At 41.6% G+C, this 21,846-nt stretch overlaps 1 protein-coding gene and 1 pseudogene across 1 annotated transcript in view; one reads left to right on the forward strand and one right to left on the reverse strand.

Moving 5' to 3' along the window:
* Window positions 1–21,846, reverse strand: part of DOCK3 (dedicator of cytokinesis 3) — a 482,665-nt gene that overhangs the window by 65,272 nt on the left and 395,547 nt on the right. The window contains exons 15-24 of the mRNA XM_044912806.1: window positions 21,583–21,745; window positions 20,939–21,045; window positions 20,194–20,365; window positions 19,728–19,825; window positions 16,591–16,674; window positions 15,413–15,513; window positions 10,603–10,684; window positions 6,261–6,431; window positions 3,154–3,346; window positions 362–489 (exon numbers count right to left, since the gene is read on the reverse strand). Coding sequence (XP_044768741.1) covers window positions 362–489; window positions 3,154–3,346; window positions 6,261–6,431; window positions 10,603–10,684; window positions 15,413–15,513; window positions 16,591–16,674; window positions 19,728–19,825; window positions 20,194–20,365; window positions 20,939–21,045; window positions 21,583–21,745 — 1,299 coding nt within the window. The remainder of the gene's footprint in view (window positions 1–361; window positions 490–3,153; window positions 3,347–6,260; window positions 6,432–10,602; window positions 10,685–15,412; window positions 15,514–16,590; window positions 16,675–19,727; window positions 19,826–20,193; window positions 20,366–20,938; window positions 21,046–21,582; window positions 21,746–21,846) is intronic.
* On the forward strand, window positions 13,304–13,681 carry LOC110584819 (annotated as a pseudogene).

Genomic DNA, 21,846 nt, shown 5'->3' on the forward strand with positions numbered 1-21,846 from the left:
GCCTCTCAGTCTGGGCCTGCCTCCCTGTGCTTGTGCCCGAGTATCCTCAGAACACTCCCAGGAACACAGGCTTAATACCTTTTGATAGAAATAGAACATGGCACAGGACTGGGCTTTCTGGTGTTAAAGATAACTACATTTCTGGATGGATTTATGGGAGCACAACTTTTTCAAATAGCAGAACTGTGTTGTGTAGAGAAGCCTGCTGGGCATACACAGGCCTCCATTCACTTTCTCTGTCACTGATGAAAGCTTCTCTGACTGAGAAATGTACAAAGTGATCTCTGTTGGTCTGCCTCTGGCTAAAGTAATACAAGATGGGCAGAGCTGAGGCGGGAAGAAGTGGATGTGGGGCCACTACCAGAGAGCTGGTCTTGACGATGGAGAAGATGCTGCCAAGAATCCCTGAGCAGATTAGCAGCTCTTTCTGCTGCCTCAGGTGAAGGTGAATGTGATGGAGAACCACGGGAAGCAGGATGCGGCGGGATTCTGAGAGAGAAAACACAAAGGTGAAGAAGCCCTTCAGAGGAGAACTAGCTACCTCTGGAAGCCAGTGGCACTGTGGGACTTAACTGGTCTCAAAGCAAGTGGGATTGAACCTGGTACCAAGCTGGAGGTCACTCCTTCCCTTATGAAGGCCTAAAAGCCCACTTCCTCGACATTATAAGACATCCCACAGCATTATCCTTCCATCTCTCTTTCCATCTTTCTCATTTTAAGCCTGGTATCTATGGCATTTTGTGCAGGATGAACATTAGGGGATTACTTCCAAACGAAATCTCTTTAATGACTAGATTCCAAATTAAAAGCATAGCTTACAGTGAAAATTCCATTTAAATAACACACCTAGTTCTATGAACTATACTGATTGAACCTGTAGACTTGATATGGATTATAAATGGTCACTCTTTATGATGCTCTGGCTAGGTGGCCTGGCATGAGCATTTACTTGGTGGCAGCCATTAGGCCTACCTCCTTTTCCCCTCAGGCTTAGGGACAGGCTTGGCATGTCCACAGCAATGAAGGGAACAGAAGCAGGACTTTGTCTTATCACAAGCCTTTGATAATTAGCGAATCCTTATTGCCAATACTAATTTTTCTCCTCAATGTTACCCGAACAACATTTTCATCAGGAGATGACTATATTTAGAACTCTGTCAGGAAGGCTGAATCCTAGTTCAAATTCCTTTATTAACTCACCCTAAGGGACCTTAGGCAGGTTAGTTCCACTTATGGGCTTGCTTTTTCCCATCTGTATAATGAGGTGCTAATGGCCTTTTCTGCATTTCCTTCACAGGCGTGATGAGAAGACAAAGTGAAAAACAAGTGTGAACATGCTTCTGGTGCTCTGTGTCCTGTGTGGTCAGTGACTATGTGACTCTGTAGGTACCCTCTAACCTGGCCAGCACGATGCAGTCAGAATGCCAGTAATACAAACAAGCCAGGGCATTTTGGATTTATTTGACCATAATTAAGTATTCCAGATGAAATTCAGAAAGAAAATCTTTCTTTTTTTTTTTTTTTCTCAGCCAAAGACAAATTACATGACTTACAAGAGATTTGGGGGCTGTCTTGTCAAATACTTAGAGTATATTCAAATAAAATGGAATGACCGCTGTTCTGTATTTAAAAGGATGCTCGGACAAAAGAGAAGTTCATAATACATTCTGCAGACCAAAATACCAACAGAGCAGGATTTATAACAACCAATAACTACCCGCAGAGAAAACAGTAGTTTGTTACTGGAACCTGCTGAAGAAGAGACGGGACTGATGTGCTCTGAGAATGTAAGTGTTGCTTAAAAGAACCACTGGTAAAAATCTCGCTTCAAGGGAGCTGCTGCAACTCAAGCATTCAATGAAACGGAGATGCAAATGAAAATCTGGTGGGGGCTTGTCATCTCAATATCCAACTACATAGTTCCACTGCCACATAAAGTTTAAGAACAGTTTTTCGTAAGTGTTTATGGGAAGCACAAGTACATACATATATATTAGAAATATATAGGAGGTCAGTGAGGGCAGTCTGCTGTCCCCCTTCCCATATATTCGAAAGCATCTTCTTTAAGTAGTGCACAAAGCCTGAACGTATGCTGTAGCCTCAGGGCCAACGCATCCAAACCAGTGATAAAAATCTCCAGCCCAGGAACTGGTGAAGGGAGAAGTGTTTACTATAAAGAGTTACTGGTATAAAGTTACTGGTATAAAGAAAAGCTGACTTTCTTGGTGGCAGCTTTGCCATGAATAATAACCTACACTGGCAGAGTTAAGTCAAAGGGAACATTTATTTAGTATTGCAACTGTGTGTAGCACTTGGTTGAGAAATTATTGTTCTTACACTTTAAAAGTCAAACAAAAATTTTTATTACCAAAAATTCTAATTATAAAAATTCTAATAATAATTGTTTTGTTAGCGTTTCAGATTTATTTCTGTGACCTAGAAGTTTATTCTATGATCATGATATTGCATTTAAAGGGCTAAGGCTCATATTGATCTTAACATTTGGACATTGAGTATTTGGTACCACTGCCAGGCTGATCATGCTGAATGTGATTTCAGGTATGAATACAGAGGTTCTTTCAGAAAGTAGTCTGGGCTGTTTATTATTTGTTAGGCTGTCTTGACCTCTTGGGGAGTGGAGGGCTCACTGTCTATCTCTTTATCTGATCCTTAGAGGCTCTTTCAAAGACAAGCAAGGAATCTATCTGACTGGTGAGACAAGGAACAAAGTAAACACAGTGGGTCCTCAGGGCCCCCTTCAGGGTCTCTCTTATTTCCTTGACTTACCCTCATCCCCTTGAGCTACACCTTTCTCTCTTGTCCCCCACCCTCCCTTCCCTCTGTTTTCTCCTCCTGCAGGTAGTGTGGCAGGCCCTACGCTTGGCAGCTGGTTAGACTTGTGGGCCTGGAAGTTGCTCTGCAGGCCACCCCATGGGCATGGCCCAGACTGTGGGTCCCTAGGGATAAATCATGAGTGAGGCAGTAGGCCTCCATCTTGGCTGCATTATCTAACATAGTTTCCCAAACAGTCTGCATTTTTAGGGCCACAGGGTTCTTGCATGATGGCTGATGAAACGGATCCTTTGATTACCACTTGGTAACACCCTGGAAAGGAGGAAAGGTGAGTCTGACTCTCATTCCAACTTGATTTACCTGAGAAAGAAAACAGACGGCTATCCACAGTCCTGGCGATGGACTGTAGCTTCACCACATCCATTGACTGCCCAATGTGCACAGTGCTGGGCATGCTCCCCAGAGTCCCTCTTACAAACTCTGCCACCTCCTGCACGGTGAACATTTGCAGCAGCTCGTCAAAGATGGTTGGGAAGGAATTAAGGAGTGCAGCCTGCAGAAGCAAGTGAGGCTGTGGTTAGCACAGAGTTGTCTATCTCACATGCTCAGATAATCATTCGAGGAGGTGAGATGCTGAAAAGTCACAGCAGCATCCCTGCCTCATGGGGGCTCCTCCCGGGCCTTTGACTCCACACATCCCAGCTGCACTCTTAGGGCATGGAACAGAATAGCAAAAACGAAACTAAAACAAGAATTTTGCTGGGGCCCAGGCCACTTGAAGCTTTCATAACTTGCCAATACATTTGCTGGCAAGAGAAAGGAATATAAAAAGAAATCTGCTCAGTATGGCCTAATAGCCATAGCTGTTTTGCTCACAAAATGGATTTAAATTTTTTGTCGGTCTCTATGATCAACCCCTCGACTTTCTAATTTTGGTCTCAAATTCAAGCCAGGAACTGCTCAAAGAAAATATAGCGGAGAGAGCTGAGCACCACCAAGCAGCATGAGCTGAACTTCACTCACAGCCCTGTAGACAGCAATCCAGCTCTGAGAACTGGACCATTTTCCCAGGATAGAGACATTTATTTGAAAGATGAAATCTGAAAACTTTGTAAATCGTGTCCTTCATCTGTGATACTTGGCAGTGCCAAGTATAAATCCATAAGGATGGAGAATGTGTGGATTTAGTCAGTTAGGAACTCTCGAGGACTGGTGATTATGTTGGCATAGAGTTCAGCAACTTAGATGGCCTGGGCACGGGTGGGAGTGTATGTGTTTGGAGACTTTTCTTCATGGATCTCGGCTCTGGTAGATCCATGAAGTGGCCTCTTCAGGACAATCTGATAATAGTTCCAGAGCTTTTCAGAGGCAAAGTAGTATAGGAGAAAGAGAACGGGTTTTGGACTTAGACAGATAGGAGTTCAAATCTCAGCTTTACTACTTGTCTGTCACATAACCTTCGGTGAATTACTGCCTAATCCTCCGTTTTCTCATCTATAAAATGAGGAAGATGTTATCACTGTCTCCTGGTATTGGCATGAAAAATATTAGGTGCATGAAGTTAGTTTCCAGCACATCATTAACCTTTGAGAAATACTGGTCCTCCTTCTCTCTTGTCTACATGGTAGCAACATGAAGGAGGCTTTCCCAATTCTCAGCCCTCTTACACAATTAACCCAGAATTCACACAGGGGAATGGAGTGTCACTGTGAGACAAGAAGGTGAGAGTGCACTCCTCCCACGTGGCACGTAGTGAAGGCGGGGGGCTGTTTTCTGTGACTGCTTCATCAGGCAGGCAGTAGACACTGGCCTAGAGTGAGTGAAAATTTATGCCATGGGGAAACAGGTCTGTTATCATACTGCAGTCTGTGTTCAGGCTAGGCCCAAGGACAGAACTTAAATGAATTCTATCTACAGATTTTTAACTCCCTGGGATATCAAAGAGTTTTTGTTTGTTTTTTTTTTTTTGCAGAAATTAGAACAAGCACAAAAACATATTATCAAAAGCAGTTAGATATAAAAGACAAGGGGGAAAAAATCAGGCCTTTCATAATCCACAACAAACAGTAAAGATTCTCTTAAATGGTGAGATTTCCTATACTTACGCACCAGGACAGAAGGACACTTGCATCCGAATATCTCTTAGTGGTCAGAAGCAAAGACATAAAATCTGACTGAACCACAGACTTGCTGAGAGTTCTGAAACTCATCAAACATGAGCCTGGCACCAAAGAAGCAGGTCTGCTTCTGACTTGGGTCTAAGCTGAGACTAGATTTGAACTCTCCTGATGTGCTAGGAATATGCCATGGAGTACAAGGCATTGTTAAGTTCTCAGAAAGCATATCTGCCTTGCTCTGCTAGCTACCTCTGAGCGCCCCATATCTCTGTATGCTGAGGGCAAGAGTAGGTACCCTGGGCCCTTCTTGGCAGGAACAGAGGGGCAGGAGGAGAGATGTGAGGAGGAAGATGAGTTGCGTGGGATACTTTGGAAGAGAGACCATGGAATGACCCTTTCTTACAGAGACACCTAAAAACCTTGAGGAAGTCCCACTCTTTTATAGAGTCTAGCTCGCAGTTGTTCACCTGTTCTCTGGTCCAAGGGGCTTAAAGGCAATTGGCATCAGGGGCAGCATAGGGTCACGTGGAAAACAAAAGAGCAGACTATTCTAATCTTAAAGGAGATATTTAAACATACATATGCACTCATGACAGTCCTGGCAGCAACTGAATGAATGGATGGGAAAGTGATCTTTGCTGATAGGTTTTGAGTAATAATTGGTTTAAAAAAAAATCAAAGAAATGCATCTATTAGATAAAATTCTGACATTTATGTATAAGAGAAAATAACCCCCTTGTGACTATGGTTAACAAACAATATCCTTGATCCTTTCTAGGGTGAGGTTCCCTGGAAAAGGTAACAGATTTGCTGACTGGAATTTTTAATATAAGGAAACAAATTTTCTTCCCACACTATATTTCTAATAGAATCTAATCTTATTTCTTAACCAAAGTTTTCTAGTTATTTCTGCCTATTTTACTCTTAACTTCTGGAATGGATAAGTACTAATCTAAAGTTTATTAAGTTTTTAAAAAAATTAACACAGTGACTAGGAAACAAAATTCTCTCTACATTCTGAATATCCCCTTTAAATAAGATGTTCATAAATGACAAAAAATATGGTAACTAAATAAACTTGGCCTAAAGAGGGCCTCTGAGAATAAAGTTGTGCTTCTTCTCCACCATAAAGCCACTGGGCTGTTTTATATTTGGAAGCTGGGTCATAGCTGGCTTTGAAGTAAAAGTAGCATTTTGTTCTATTAGGTATTTCCTTGCAAATCAACCCTTACCCAACACACAGGAGTCTGGCAGGGCTTCTTCAACTCTAGAAGCCAGAGGACAAAGAAAGAAACCACCTGCTAAGGCAGACAAGAATCCAGCAGCAAAATTTCCCTGTAGCTCACAGACCTGAGTGAAAAGGAGTGTTTCTGAGTTTCTGCTGTCCAGACTGAGCACAAACCGGATGGACTGGAATAGTTCTTGGATGCTGGACCGGAACTCTTCCTCTTCCATCCCGCAGGTGGCTCGGGAATACAGGATCCTTGACTGCACAATAAACTTGAAAAGGTACTCCAAGGCCTGGAGGTGCGGGAGCAAAAGGGATAGAAAGGTGTTAAAGATGGCCAACAGCTAACACAGCAGGGAATAAAGGGCAAAGAAACCGTAAATTCTACACCAAAATCGGGCGATGGACAATTTCCACTGTGGAGACAAGCATTTTTTTTAAAGTTTTTCTCAAAAGTCCAAATGGTCACTGAGCCGCAGCTGTCTTCTTCCTGAGAGAATCACCAAATTATTTCACAACTGTTTTTGTGGTTCTGGAAATGAGGAACCACACAGACTGTTATGGGAGTAGTTGAATTCAAGAACATACAGGATCAAAAGAAAATTAAGTTTCTTTGCATTTTTTTTTCAGGTCTGTAAATAAGAGGCTTTAAAAGCAATGATGTAACTTCTGTTGAATTTGTTCCATGAAGGAAAAGTCCTTAAGGAATCTTCTGCACCTTTGAGATACAGCTGGGGCCTGACATGGTGCGAGCCTTCTCACTGGGGATCAAGTCTGGAAAAACTTGTCTCAGGTTGCACAGCCCGCCCCAGGTGGACCTGACATGTTCACTCTCCATCCCCTTCCAAACCAGGGCAGCCTGCATACATAATTTTTGACCAGTGCAGAAGATGAAGCTCCCATAACATGTTGTAGGAGAAGAATCTAATTCTGGGGAGTCCCTGCAGCTTGGCTCATGCTTATGAGCAGAGTAATCATCTTTTAAAAGAACAGATTGAAAATCCAAGACTATGCTTTCCAATCAAAGAAATGCCACAGATACCCCAGACACTGGAAAGGCAGAGACACTGGGGAGAAACTTATCCAAGGATGAAAGAAATAGAGTTCAGCTACTTGAAATATATAACAGGAAATAATTCTCAAGCTACCTTTCATGACCTATGCATGTATCAGAAGGTTTGACAAAACAAAACAAGTTTTGGTTTGGTTTTGTAGCCCATATAGAATTCAGTGGGCATTGCAGAATGGCTAAGTCAGAAAAATGCGACTTCCAAAGCTTGTACCAGTAGAAAAAATTATGGTGTGTGACCTCATCAGCATGAATGCTACAGCCTCCGTTCCGGTAGCCTGTTAATGCCTGGTCTGAAAAGAACCAGGAAAATCTGTGCTACATACTCTAATTTTAAAAAGGAAAATGTTTTCCTCATGACCAGCTTTTTTTTTTTTTTTTTCCAGTTTGAAACGGCTAATACAGAGATATATTGAATGGCTTGAAACATCTACTTGTTTCATAGCGAAGGGCAGAACCAGAGAGCAAAACTGCTTGCAGTTCCTGGTCATGAGTGGTAGAGCCTATGAAATTTGTTCAAAATTCAATAATGCTTCCCACCCTGTGTGGAGACAATGGAACACATAACTATGGGTGAAGCATCTGCTCTGTCCAGTTCTACTTAAGTTAATAAATCTGAAAGGAAAAGAGATCCTAAGAGTTATTACAACCTTTCCATCACGAAGAAGATCCACTGTGCCTGCTTTTTCCTCTTCATGGTTCCCTGGGGGACCTGATGTAGTGAAAATGTGCTATCTTTTTAGAACACCTTGCCAAATACCATCCTCGAACCTACCAAAGATACCTCCTACAGGTCATTCACAAGGGAACAAACAAAAGAACCAAGTAAGAAAACAAAGGACTCTTTATTTTCATCTTCCTTAGTGGTCAAACTTTCTTAGAAAGCCATGAGTTTGAAAGTGAAAGGAAGAGATGGGATGTGGGGGGCAAGATGTATTGAATCAAGAGTAATAAAGAAGAGGTTTCCTGGTCCACACCACAATGAGAGTTGCCAGGCCAGGACCTTGTGTATCCCATGAAGGATGGAAAGAGGATTGGATAGAGACTTACTGGTTTAGTCAAGAGGACTTATCAACTAAAACTGGATGAAGAAGGGGAAATGACCTGATAAAACCTTAGTACTGGATGCATTAGTATGAGATGCCATTCAAACAAGCTTGAAATGAGAATAAGTATGAAAGTATCTCAGAAAAGTGCTCCCCCAAAGGGAAGTCTTGCTTCTCTCCACCCAAACCTCATCTTCCCCCGAAGAACATCTCCCAAAGTAGCCCTGACATCAAGATTTGGCCAGACTCCTTGGAACGAGCCTCAGTTCTTCCTTTCTGTCACCTCCCATCCAATTTAACATTTGAAATCCTCTGCTTTGGTCACATCAGCCACTTTTTGGTTGCTTGAAAACTCAAGCTTCCCAGGCCTTTTTTTTTTTTTTTTTTTTAGAGAGGGAGGGGAGAGGCAGAGGGAGAGAGAGAATCTTAAGCAGGTTCCATGCCCAGTGCAGAGCCTGATGTGGGGTTTGATCTCTCAACCCTGAGATCATGACCTGAGCTGAAATCAAGAGTCAGATGCTTAACCAATTAAGCCACCCTGGCACCCCTCAATGAGGCTTTTAAACATGCTGTTTCCTCTGTCTGGAATGCTCATCCCCCAGGCCTGAACACTGATTTCAGCCCAGAGGTCACCTCCTCAGAGAGGCTTTCCCTAAAATCTTGATCTGAAGTAAACCTTCCTTTCCAGCCAGTCTATCCTATGATCCTGTTTATTCCCTCAAGTTTTTTCTTTTTTCACTGACTTTGTGTATTTATCAGTGTTACATGTTTGTCTGTCTTTCCTCCACTTGGATGGAAGTGCTATGAAGGCCTAGCCTTTTCTGCTTGGGCCCCTGCTGAATCCCCAGGGGCCACTACAGTGTTTGACACATGGCAGGTACCAAGCAAAATCGAGTGACTGAATGAATGATTCTTAGGAGAAAACAACTTCTTCTGTGATGCTTTCTCCAGTATCCTGAGCAATTAATTTTGGGACTCACATAGAATCTTTTACATTTAACTCAACTTTTATCCCCTCAAATATTGTATGAGGCCGCTGACAGGTACTGGGTTAAGAGAAGAACAGAACCTGGGCCCTGCCTCCACATCACACTCAGAACCCTGCTCTATACCTGTGCTCATGCATGCTTCACTGGATGTTTTCTTCAAGGAGAGAGGCCTGTCTTACTCATCTTTGCATCCTAGCACCCACAACAGATGCTGACTGCTTTGTAGATATGTATTATATGAAGGAGCACAGAAATAACACTTGTGGCCTTATATTTTTACAGGATGTACACAGAAGAGGTAGGGGAACATAGACCTATGATTTGATTTTGCCTCTTCAGTCTGATGATGCTTGGGGAAACACCCATCTCACTTGTTACCATGTGGACAAGAACAGCAAAATCACAGGCCCAGTAGTACTTATAGCACATGATGTGAAATTAAAAGGGGACAGAGAAAAAGCAGAACAGCTTTGTTACCATTCTTCTTTTATTGCTAACTGGAAAAGGTGGGAAAGACATGCTTAAAAAGCAATTAAAAAAGTTAACTCAAGAACAATAAAACGTAGGGATGGAAAGGGAGAAAGCATGGACTTGCTGTGAGTTCTTAGAGGATATGGCAGCTTTCTTTAAATAGCTATCTGGAGAACTGTCGAGCAAAAGAGGGATCAATATTCTCATAGGTGATTCTCTACAGTAGAAGCAGTACCATGAAAAGAAGTTACCAGAAAGTGAAGTTAACTCACAATGAGGATGATGCCCTGAAAACTGGAGCTGCCCAGAAATGCAAAAGGCTGCCTTATCGTGGGACCTGTCCACACAGGGGTGCTGTCATGGGGGACCCTGGGTTCCTCCAAAGGTCAAGGATTTAAGATTATCTTCTTCTCAACATATCCATATATAGTGCATTCACACTCAGCTCTTTTCACTTAAAACAGTTTTTTTTTTTTTTCACTTAAAACAGTTTTAAAACCAATGTTTAGTAACCACTGAACAAGGGAAAAGTGTTGAAAGATCTTAATTCTAATCAATGTTGCCACCAACACTGGTTTAGAAGGAGATATGATGCTTTGGCCAGTGGAAGCAGATTTGGATGCTGTTGGCAAAAACCAGGCAGGAAGAATGGCCAGGAGCTAAATGCACATCATCCATCCTTCCTGCCTTAAGATAACATTATTAGGAATAAAGTTCTTCTGGGGCAAAATCAAGGTGAAGAAAGGGGAATTATGTGGTCCAAGGCGTTCCTGAAAGCAGGCCAGTGTACTAGGATGTCTACACTTGTCCTGCACACTATAAACCACTGACATTACTGACAAACAACTGCAGGGTGGGCCCTTTATGTACAGTGAGCTCAGTACGTTACCCGCATGGCTTCCTGAATGTGGTCCTGTCGAATCAGTTCTGCTGAGCAGTCCATGTACCACTTCAAACAGCGGATGAGCTCCCTGGGAAAGAGAACAGTTCCAGAAACCCCACTTTAATTCAGAAGCAATGCAGCTTGAAATTTTTGCAGCCCAGAATTAGCCACACAGGAATAATATGCTGTTGATGAGCCAGAATGGAGTGATGGATCCGTTACAGCTGTGGAATCTCCAGATCATTTGAGACCAGACAACATACCTCATTCAGACAACATACCTCATCCATAGAGTTGCTACATTTTAATTAGCAATTATAATCATTCTTTCTCACTCTCCCTGACACATTTCTTCTTTGATTATAAGAAAGTTTCCCCAAAGTCCTGGATTTTGCGTGTATTTTTGTTTTGTCTAAACTTGCTGTGTCTCCAGAACATACAACAATGACTAGTAAATAGTAGACACAGATAAAGGTATCCAGTCCCGTGTGCCCCACCTTGCTCCCCCTTTATCTCATATATTTTATTTCCTTAGGACCAAGTAACCTGAGTGAAGGGAGATGACAGGATCAGAAGGCCTGTTCCTTATGTGGCAACAGGGCACAGAAGTCAAGTACAGGCCTTGGTCAGACAGCAGGGTTCACATCTGGGGCCTATCAATTTCTAGCTATGTATCCTTGGGCAAGTTATCTGATCCTTCTGTGCCATTTTCTTCATTTAAAATACAGAGAAAACAATAGTACATTTTGAAGTTATTGTGAATACTAATGAGATGATGACACGCTTAAAGCACAGCATGGTGCCTGCTCTACAGAGTGACATCAAAGCACCGGAGTTCCAGTGACTCCACAGCCTCGTCACCCTTGGGTTTTACTTATATTTTCAAAAATTGTGCTAATTCTACAGAAGGAAGTGGTGACTTTTTTTTATTGCTTTAATGGTTTTATTTTTTCATTTTAATTTTTTTTGCTTTAATGGTTTAATTTTTTATTTTAATTTTTTTGCTTTAATGATTTTAGATAACCTCTGTTTCCCATGTTAACTATTTATATCTTTTATCAACTTTTTATTTCTTTGACATTTATTTGTGGGTGCTATATTTACTTATTCACATGTTTCTCACGGAAAAAGCAAGACTAACTTTTATTAGCTTTGCCACCATTTCTTAGAAGGAAAAGTATGACAACTGTGTAGTAAAGTATGGTTTAAAATGTCAGCTCACTCTTAATCTCAGGAAATAAACTGAGGGTTGCTGGAGTGGAGGGGGTGGGAGGGATGGGGTGGCTGGGTGATGGACCCTGGGGAGGGTATGTGCTATGGTGAGTGCTGTGAATTGTGTAAGACTGATGAATCACAGACCTGTACCCCTGGAACAAATAATACATTATATGTTAATAATAAAAAATGAGGAAATTGAAAAAAAAAATGTCAGCTCAAAGACCACAGCTAATACCCTAGTCAATAGTGAAAGAAAGTTGTTCCTCTATGATTAGGAATAAGGCAAGGATGCCTGTTCTTGCCACTTCTATTCAACATAGTACTGGAAGAACAGTTAGGCAAGAAAAAGTAGTAAAAGGCATCCAAACTGGAAAGGAAGAAACAAAATTATCTTTGTTTGCAGATGACATGGTCTTATAGGTAGAAAAAAACTGAAGATTCCACAAAAAAACTTTTAGAACTAATAAATGAATTCAGCAAAATTGCAGGATATAAAATTAATATAAAAGTCATTTGCATTTCTATACACTTATAGTGAGTACTTCAAGAAGGAAATTAAGGGAAAAAATCCATTTATAGTAGCATCAAAAAAGAATAAAATACTTAGGACTAACTTAACCAAAGAGGTGAAAGACTTGTAGACTCATACTTTGAAAACTATAAAATGTTGCTGAGAGAAATTAAAGAAGATATTAATAAATGGAAAGACACTCATGTTCACTGATTGCAAGACTAAAACTATTAAGATGCCAACACTAACCAAAGTGACCTACAGATTCAATGCAATCTCTACCAAAATCCCAAGAGCATGTTTTGCAGAAATAGAAAAATTCATCCTGCAGTTCTTATGGAATTTCAAGGGTCCCCAAATAGCCAAAACAATATTGAAAAAGAAGAAAAATTTAGAGAACTCACACTTCCTGATTTTGAAACTTACTACAAACTTATAATAACCAAAACAGCAAGGTACTGCCATAAAGACAGACATACACATCAACAGAATAACATAGCCCAGAAATAAATCCTCACAGAGATGGTCAAATGATTTTCAACAAGGGTGCCAAGACCATTCAATGGGGATAGGATAGTCTTTTCAATAATTATATTAGGAAAGCTAGATATCGATGTGCAAAAGAATGAAGTTGGATTCTGTTACACAATAGACAAAAATTAACTCAAAATGTATCAAAGACCTAAATGTAAGAGCTAAAACTATAAATTAAACTTGTATACAAAAATATAGGGGAAAAGCTCTATGACACTGGATTTAGCAATAACTTCTTGGATATGTCATCAAAAGCACAGGAAACAAAAGAAAAAATAGATAAGCTGGACTATATCAAAATTGAGAACTTCTGTATATCAAAAGACACAATCAACAGAAAGAAAGGCAATGGGAGAAAATATTTGCAAATTGTGTACCTGACAAAGGGTTAATGTCTAGATTATATAAAGAATTCCTACAGCCCCTTTCCAACCAGAGCCGGGCAGAATGGCTCCCAAGAAGAAGGGTGGCAAGAAGAAGAAGGGCAGTTCTACCATCAACGAGTCGTGACCAGAGAATACACCATCAACATTCACAAGCACATCCATGGAGTGGGTTTGAAGAAGCGTGCCCCTCGGGCACTCAAAGAGATCCAGAAATTTGCCATGAAGGAGATGGGAACTCCAGATGTGCGCATTTACACCAGGCTCAACAAAGATGTCTGGGCCAAAGAATAAGGAATGTTCCATATCGTATCCATCTGCAGTTGTTCAGAAAACGCAATGAGGATGAAGATTCACTAAACAAGCTCTACACACTGGTTACCTATGTACCTGTCACCACTTTCAAAATCTACAGACAGTTAATGTGGATGAGAACTAATTGCTGATTGTCAAATAAAAGTATAAAAAAAAAAAAAAGAATTCCTACAGCTCAACAATAAAAAACTGAACAGTATGTTTAAAAAATGGGCAAAAGACTTTGTATGGAATCAGAAAAGACCCCGAATATCCAAGGAAATGTTGAAAAAGAAAAACAAAGCTGGGGGCATCACATTGCCTGATTTCAAGCTCTATTACAAAGCTGTCATCATCAAGACAGCATGGTACTGGCACAAAAACAGACATATAGACCAATGGAACAGAATAGAGAGCCCAGATATGGACCCTCAACTCTATGGTCAAATAATCTTTGACAAAGCAGGAAAAAACATGCAATGGAAAAAAGACAGTCTCTTCAATAAATGGTGCTGGGAAAATTGGACAGCTATATACAGAAGAATGAAACTTGACCATTCTCTAACACCATACACAAAGATAAACTCAAAATGGATGAAAGACCTCAATGTGAGACAGGAATCCATCAAAATCCTAGAGGAGAACATAGGCAGTAACCTCTTCGACATGGGCCACAGCAACTTCTTCCAAGACACATCTCCAAAGGCAAGGGAAACAAAAGCAAAAATGAACTTTTGGGACTTCATCAAGATAAAAAACTTCTGCACAGCAAAGGAAACAGTCAACAAAACAAAGAGGCAACCCACAGAATGGGGAAGATATTTGCAAATGACACTACAGACAAAGGGCTGATATCCAAGATCTATAAAGAACTTCTCAAACTCAACACCCAAAAGGACTTGAATAAATTTTTCTCCCAAGAAGATACAAAAATGGTCAATAAATACATGAAGAGATGCTCAGCATCATTAATCATTAGGGAAATGCAAATCAAAACCACAATGAGATACCACTTCATACCAATTAAGGATTATTACTATAAAACCCCCCACTCCTTCCAAAAAACACAACAGAAAATAACAAGTCTTGGCTTGAGGATATGGAGAAATTGAACACCCTTGTGTAAAATGTATGTATATAAAATGGTGCAGCTGCTGTGGAAAACAGTATGGTGATTCCTCAAAAAATTAAAAATAGAACTACCTTATGAACCAGTAAGCCACTTCTGGGTATATGTCAAACAGAACAGAAAGCAGGGTCTTGAAGAGATATTTGTATATCCATGTTCATAGCAGCATTATTCACAATAACTAAAAGGTGAGAGCAACCCAAGTATTCATCGATGGGTAAGTGGATAAACGAAACGTGGTATATATGTACAATGGAACATTATTCAGCCTTTAAAAGGAAGGAAATTCTGACACATGCTACATGGATGAACCTTGAAGACATTATGGTAAATGAAATAAGCCAGACACAAATAGACAAGTATTGTATGATTCAATTGACATGAGGTACGTAGAACAGGCACATTCAGAGACAAAGCATAATGGTGGTTGCCCAGGGGCAGCAGAAGGGGAAGGGTTGATGGAGAGTTAATATTTAATGGTCACAGAATTTCAGTTTTGCAAGCTGAAAAAAGTTCTGGAGATGGATGGTGGTGATGGTTGTACAACAATGTGAACATACTCAATGCCACTGAGCTATGCACTTAAAAATAGGTATTTTATATTCTATGTATTTTACCACAATTAGAAAAAAATTAAGTAAAAAAAAAAAAGATCAGCTGAATGAATGCTGGTTGTCACTGAACTTTTTTTAAGCCTGTCTTTCTATTCAAACACAAGTCCTAATAATGATGCCAAATGGAACTTACTTGTATGCCAGGGCTCCAGCAAAGTGTTTCTGGATGTATGTGTCCATTACAGGCCGGAAGTGGAAATACTTGATGTCTCTGAGCAGGTTGATGATGAATACCTGGAGGAGACGGAAGGTACCAGGGTTCACTGGAGGCCTCGGACTTATCTCCAGCAGAAAACAGAATTCTTGCTTCTTTAAGGAATGACAAACTGTCAGTGTTTTCTCTAGTGTTGCCCATGGGCAGAGAATGTAATATTTCTATTCTGTGTCTGTATTTCTCTCTTGTCTGTTCTATTCCTACAGCCCCCAGCTTCTGAATTTGGACTTGGGGCTCATCTGTCTGTGTCAGTGTTACTCTGAATCTCTTCACAATAATGCTAGGTGGTGTAATACAGATTAGGAAAAAGCAAAACAATACCTGTGTTTGGTGGCATAAATACAAAGGTGTCTCAAAAAACTTGGAAAAGAGAGAAAAAAAAGATTATCCTCTGAGCCAGCTCAGCCTATGAAAGGCTATGCCCTTCAGAAAAGGGTCTGGCTGGCCAGGAGAGCAAGGAAGAAGAAAAGCCGAAGGGCCAAACTATGCAAACTATTTAACTCTCACCTATGCTCCTCATCTGTTAGTTAGACTTACAGTATGTGGTTCCTCTTGGAATGTACAGCACTCCTATGGGACTGGATCTATTAAGCTAAATGCGCTGAACATTCAAACCACTGTCCATTCTCACTAAGCAACCTCCGGAGACTCTGGTTCCCAAACAACTGTACACAGGGAGACAGTGTGATGCTCAGACCAGCATGGGTGAGTCTCTGTTCTTTCTAGTGGTTATATCCTACTGTGCAGGTGAAAGAATAGGCCATCTGGTTTCCTATATTCATCTCTGAGCATTTTGTTGGTGTAGGTCTCTATTTCAGGGTCTAGGCAACTCTGCAACAGTGATGAGACTGAGTATCAGAACTACAAAGTTGAGGCCCGGACCTGACCAGGTTGAATTCTTCAAATTTGATGTTGTAGGGATCTGCCTGGGAAGTTGGTTGGTTGGTCTTCCTTGGGTGACACTCCTCAGCCCCTTTTGTATTGGAAACATCTGTACCTTGTATTGACTCATTCTAATAAATTGCTTCCCTTGGATTTTTAAAAACATGTGACAGAAATAACTAACAAAAATGAAAGTCAGGAAGGGTGAGACTTACCAAAGACTGAAACACCAATAGGCCATATTTCTCTGTATTATCATCCAAAATCACAAAGAGTGTATCTAAAATGTCTTGCAGAAACTGTAACATAAAAATCAGAGGGCTCAAGTCTTAGGACCTTGTACACATGGTCAAATTTCCATACACCAATGAGTTTAATCTCCCAATAAACAAACTAAAAAATCTCCTAAGATCTCAAACCACCACTTAGAAAAAATCGAGTATCCCACCTCCACCTAACTAAGGGATAACTAGGTGGACTCAGGGTGTTTGTGTACAGCCCAAAGGGCCCTAAGAGAGATTTGGAGAGGCTCTTTCTCTTGGGTGAGTGCTAAACTTCTAAGGAAAGAGCAATTACCTAAAAAAACACAGGATACCCATGTAGAATTATATCTTTGAAATAAAGACAATGTAAGTGATTCTGATGCCAAATTCATTTTAAGAAAAAGAGCTCACTTTCCCAGGACTCCAAAGAGAGCAGTAGTCCCTTACTTTCTGCTGTGGCCTATAGAGGACACTTGAATGAAGGTGTGGCAGGCTAGGCCTTAACTACAGAAACCATGTTTTGGTCTAGAAATAAGTATTCCAGGAGAAGGGAGAAAGCTGCTGCTGAGGGCTATCAATGAGGGTAAGAGATCTGGAAGCACCATTTTTTTTTGTTTTCTTGTTTTTTGTTTCTAAGATGCAAAATCCAAGGGAGAGGATGATAAATACTCATGGATACTGGCAGTCTTTAAAAATCAAATCTAACATTCTGTTGGTCAAAAGGCAACTGAATGATACAATGTTTACAATTTATTTCCTAGCAATGTCTAAAGTGGCAGGTGTGGATGGGGGTATTGATAGGCAGGATTGGCCACAGGCTGATGACTGTTGGTGCTAGGTGATAGGTACTCGTAGGGGCTTTCTACTATTTTACTTTTGTGTATGTTTGAAATATTCTAATAAAAAGTAAAAAAAAGGGGCGCCTGGGTGGCTCAGTCGGTTAAGCGTCTGCCTTTGGCTCAGGTCATGATCTTAGGGTCCTGGGATCCAGCCCTGCATCAGGCTCCCTGCTTGGCGGGGAATCTGCTTCTCCCTCTCCCGCTGCCTGCTCCCCCTGCTTGTGCACTCTCTGTCAGGTAAATAAATAAAATCTTTAAAAAAAAAAAAAAAGTAAAAAAAAATTTTTTTAATTCTAGCAGATTCTTTTCACACTCTCTTCTGGTGGCTTGAGATCAATTATTGATGCTAAAACCAGATATGCTGATAGGATATTCTCTTACCAGGAATACAACGACTCAGACTTAAAAAGATTACAGATTTTTTTAAATACCTTTCTGTTTGCTAACTGATATTTTTAATATGTTTAGAAGAAAAAAAATGCCCTGAGAATAAACTAATCTTCAGTTTCAAAAACTAGTATTAGTAGGGGCGCCTGGGTGGTTCTGTTGGTTAAGTGCCCAACTCTTTATTTCAGCTCAGGTCATGATCTCAGGGTCCTGGTCTCAGGGTCATGTTCTCAGGGTCGTGGGATTGAGCCCACATCAGGTTCTGTGCTGAATGTGGAGCCTGCCTAAGATTCTCTCTCTCCCTCTGCCCCCCCTCCAAACAAAACAAAGCAAAGCAAAGCAAAACAAAACAAAACAAAACTAGTAGTAGCTTGTTTTTTTTTTAAGATTTTATTTATTTATTTGACAGAGAGAGAGATAGCGAGATTAGGAGCACAAGCAGGGGGAGTGGGAGAGCGAGAAGCAGGCTTCCTGCCGAGCAGGGAGCCCGATGTGGGACTCAATCCCAGGACCCTGGGATCATGACCTGAGCCGAAGGCAGACGCTTAACGACTGAGCCACCCAGGCGCCCAGTATTAGCTTGTTTAAGAGTTCTTTTTAAAAACTGATGATACTCTGATTAATTGATGAAAACAAAATTCAGACAAGACTTCATAAAAACACATAGAGGTATACAGACTTTAAAAGTGTTTCTTGTTTGGAGACACCGTGTATGTTACAGAGTCAATGGTGCTGTAAAATGAAAGATTATCTGTACTCATTGGTTTGGTAATTACAGTGACAGAACTAAGAAAGCTCACTTATGCACAAGCTGCCTTCTTGAAATTTAGTCTCTACCCTACATTCCACTGCTCTTGCTGATCATCCAAAGCAGCTCCATTTTCCTGAGCAGAGTTCAGTCCACTGTGTAGAATCTACCTGCGGGGCTTACACCATCAGGAGGTACCTGGGAGTTTTCTTGAGCTAAAACCAGGTGGGCAAACACTCTGCACAATGCAGAGAAGCCCTACAGAAGACAACTGGGGACTGGCAGTGTTGTCAGCCTGCTCAGGTCATTAGATGGGAAATGTCACAAAGGTACCTAGAGAAAGCAGTTGAGACAGGGAGTGGGGAAGGGTCCCTAGTATGGACTCTAAGTGGGGGAGACTGGGCAAAATCAGTAGCTATAAGTTAATGGAGAGTATTTAGAATTCTTCTAGATAATCAAGCCAGTAGAGCCAGAAAAACTTCAGGCTAGGTTTGTGGTAAAAGGGTTACAAATAAGGAAAATGAGAAAGAGATCTAAGGAAAGGAGAGGAGGCAGCACAAAGCACCGGGTGTGTTTCTGAGAGGATGCTTTGACCACTACCCTCTAATTATTGTTTTGCTTTCTAGGAAGAAAAACAAGTCAGAAAATAGGGTTTATAACTTAAATATAGTTTCTGAAAGGTAATAAGCCCGATGTGATACCTCCTTTAAAAAGAGAAGCTAACAAAAAAGAAGAAAAAAGAGGGAGCCTGGGTGGCTCAGTTGGTTAAGCGACTGCCTTCGGCTCAGGTCATGATCCTGGAGTCCTGGGATCGAGTCCCGCATTGGGCTCCCTGCTTGGCAGGGAGTCTGCTTCTCCCTCTGACCCTCCTCCCTCTCATGCTCTTTGTCTCTCATTCTCTCTCTCTCTCAAATAAATAAATAAAATCTTTAAAAAAAAAAAAAAGAAAAAAGAAACGAAAAGAAAAGAAAAAAAGAAAAACAACTTTATTTCTACTCATCTAGTTATATTTCAAGAAATGGTCTTAGAAGGGTACTGGTAGAAATCAAGGAGACGTAAGGCCTTCTGTCCAGATTCTTGCTCAGGCTGCATGTATGAATTTCAGGAAGACCCACCTTAACAATTTCTTCCCCACTGACGTGCCGCAGCCGCCCTAAGATGTCCATGATCCGGTCTGGAAAAGCCTTCCATTTCAGCAGAGCAAGGAGGTCCACTAAAAAAGCAAGTGCAAAAGATGGTGAACACTGGCTATGCCAAGGACAAGCAAAGCCCAGACCCTCCCTGCCCAGTGGAATCTAGAGGAAGAGAAAGAGCCACAAGCATTACAACAGTCTCTTTAGTGCTGAAGTCAAGGCCAAAGACACATCTGTGAAATCTGGAGGTATACTCCAGAGCTACTAAAAACATGGGAAACCTTACAGGCAGCTATGGCCAAGTGGTTCCTCCAACTGCAGGTGAAAAGAATGCCCTCACTGTGGCATGAAAAAGCAACAAATTTCCGTCTCCCTTAGCATGCATCAGCAACATGAAGTCAGCCACTGAGGACAAGGAGGGCAGCCCCCTGCAGATCCCATCACCTACCATTCTGGGTGAGTTTGGTGGAGGAGAGCTGTGTGGAGATGAAGAAAGACTCTTTGGTGCTGCGCTGGAAGATGAGGCTGGAGGGGATGTTGGGGCAGCCATTGTAGTCCTCTTTGCAGCAGGGCAAGCCCAGGTACAGAGCATGGTTGTTAAACGTGCTATTCTCATCGCACTGTAGGCAAAGATAGAGAACACAGAATGTTTCCTGAACCATGCCACGTATAAAAAGGTCGCAGGAGATTTTTTGATGTTGATGTTTGCTCTCATCTTCCTGAGGCTAGATCTTGGGCCTCAGGTCCTCTTAGAAGAGTGCTTTCTGTTTGGAAACTCCCCAGAATGGCTCACATGCCTCTTAAAGAGAACATGGTGGGGCAGGTGGCCTCCACCTGGTGTGCAGGCAACTCTGGAAGGCAGCTGTGTTGTGACAGCTGACAGAACCATGATCTCAAATGGCAGGTCTCTGAATGTACTGGCCAAGGCCACAGTGGCACAGAGGAGTTGGTAACAGACTTCCCTTACTTGTGAAGTTGGGGGTGGGACACAAAGGGCCTACTGGCATTACTTGTGGGAAGGAGGCCACTGTAGTTAGAAGACAAAGCCTGCCCACAGCTGTCCTGCTGTCATCCACCAGCGCACCACCCTGGATCCTTTGGCCTGCCCACTGAAAACCACGTAACTGAGAACCATGTGTGAGAGTGGTCTCAGGGGTGTGAGGGTTGAGGTGTGAGACAGCCAGGCTCCATACCTTGTACACATAGAGCTCATGGATGTCATCTGAGAGAGTGGTGCCATCATCCCGCATCAGGGGTGAGAATGCAAAGCCGAAGAGTTTCTTTTCCCCTTTGTCCTTTGCTGCAACCAGAGCTAAGTGTTAGTTGTTTTTGACCCTCACTTTGTTTTTTAACAGAAATTCCCCTTGTGCTTATCACCCACATCCTTTACTTTTTCGTCCCTTTCTTTCATTAATTAGGTATCTACCTGACTGCAAGAATGATGAGAAATGTACTGGACTGAGTTTCCATTTATATCCCAAGGTACACAGGCTACCTAGACTCAAATAGAAACTAGATTGCTGGTCTTGATAAACCAGAGGCTCTTTAAGAAACAGTGTACTATGTAGAAAGGAAACACCCAAAGAAGAATGACACTGGTAATTATCCAGTGTCTGGGTCAGACACTAGGAAGGGCCAGTACCAGACTCCATGGTTTGAGTCAATGTCTAAAGAACAGCCTCTGATGATATCCCATCCCTGAGTACCCATTTATTCAGAACTCCTCATTTTCTTGCCCCAATAATGAGAACGCTCTGAATTCTCTTTCTGAGGAAAGAGTTCTAAGACAAGAGAATATTCATATCCTCCAAGGAATGTGGAGAGAAGTCTCACTCACTGGAACAATGTCTGAACTCGAAGCGCAGGTGGGAGCCCCGGAACCGGTCGATGGGGATGGGCAATTTGATAATCTCTCCCCAGCGAGGACTATTGCTGTGGTAGAGGACAAAGGAGTGGTAGGAGCTCCTATTTGGCTCTCCTGAACCCAAGCTTATGCAATCCTGAAAGAGAGAAGCAAAATAAAGTGTCATCTTCCCGGAGGAAGCCCCTGGATTTCTCTTTGGCACTAGGACATTTTCTCCTTTGTGCAGGTCCTATTTTC

The sequence above is a fragment of the Neomonachus schauinslandi genome, chromosome 1, assembly GCF_002201575.2.
Source record: "Neomonachus schauinslandi chromosome 1, ASM220157v2, whole genome shotgun sequence".
Taxonomy (NCBI): domain Eukaryota; kingdom Metazoa; phylum Chordata; class Mammalia; order Carnivora; family Phocidae; genus Neomonachus; species Neomonachus schauinslandi.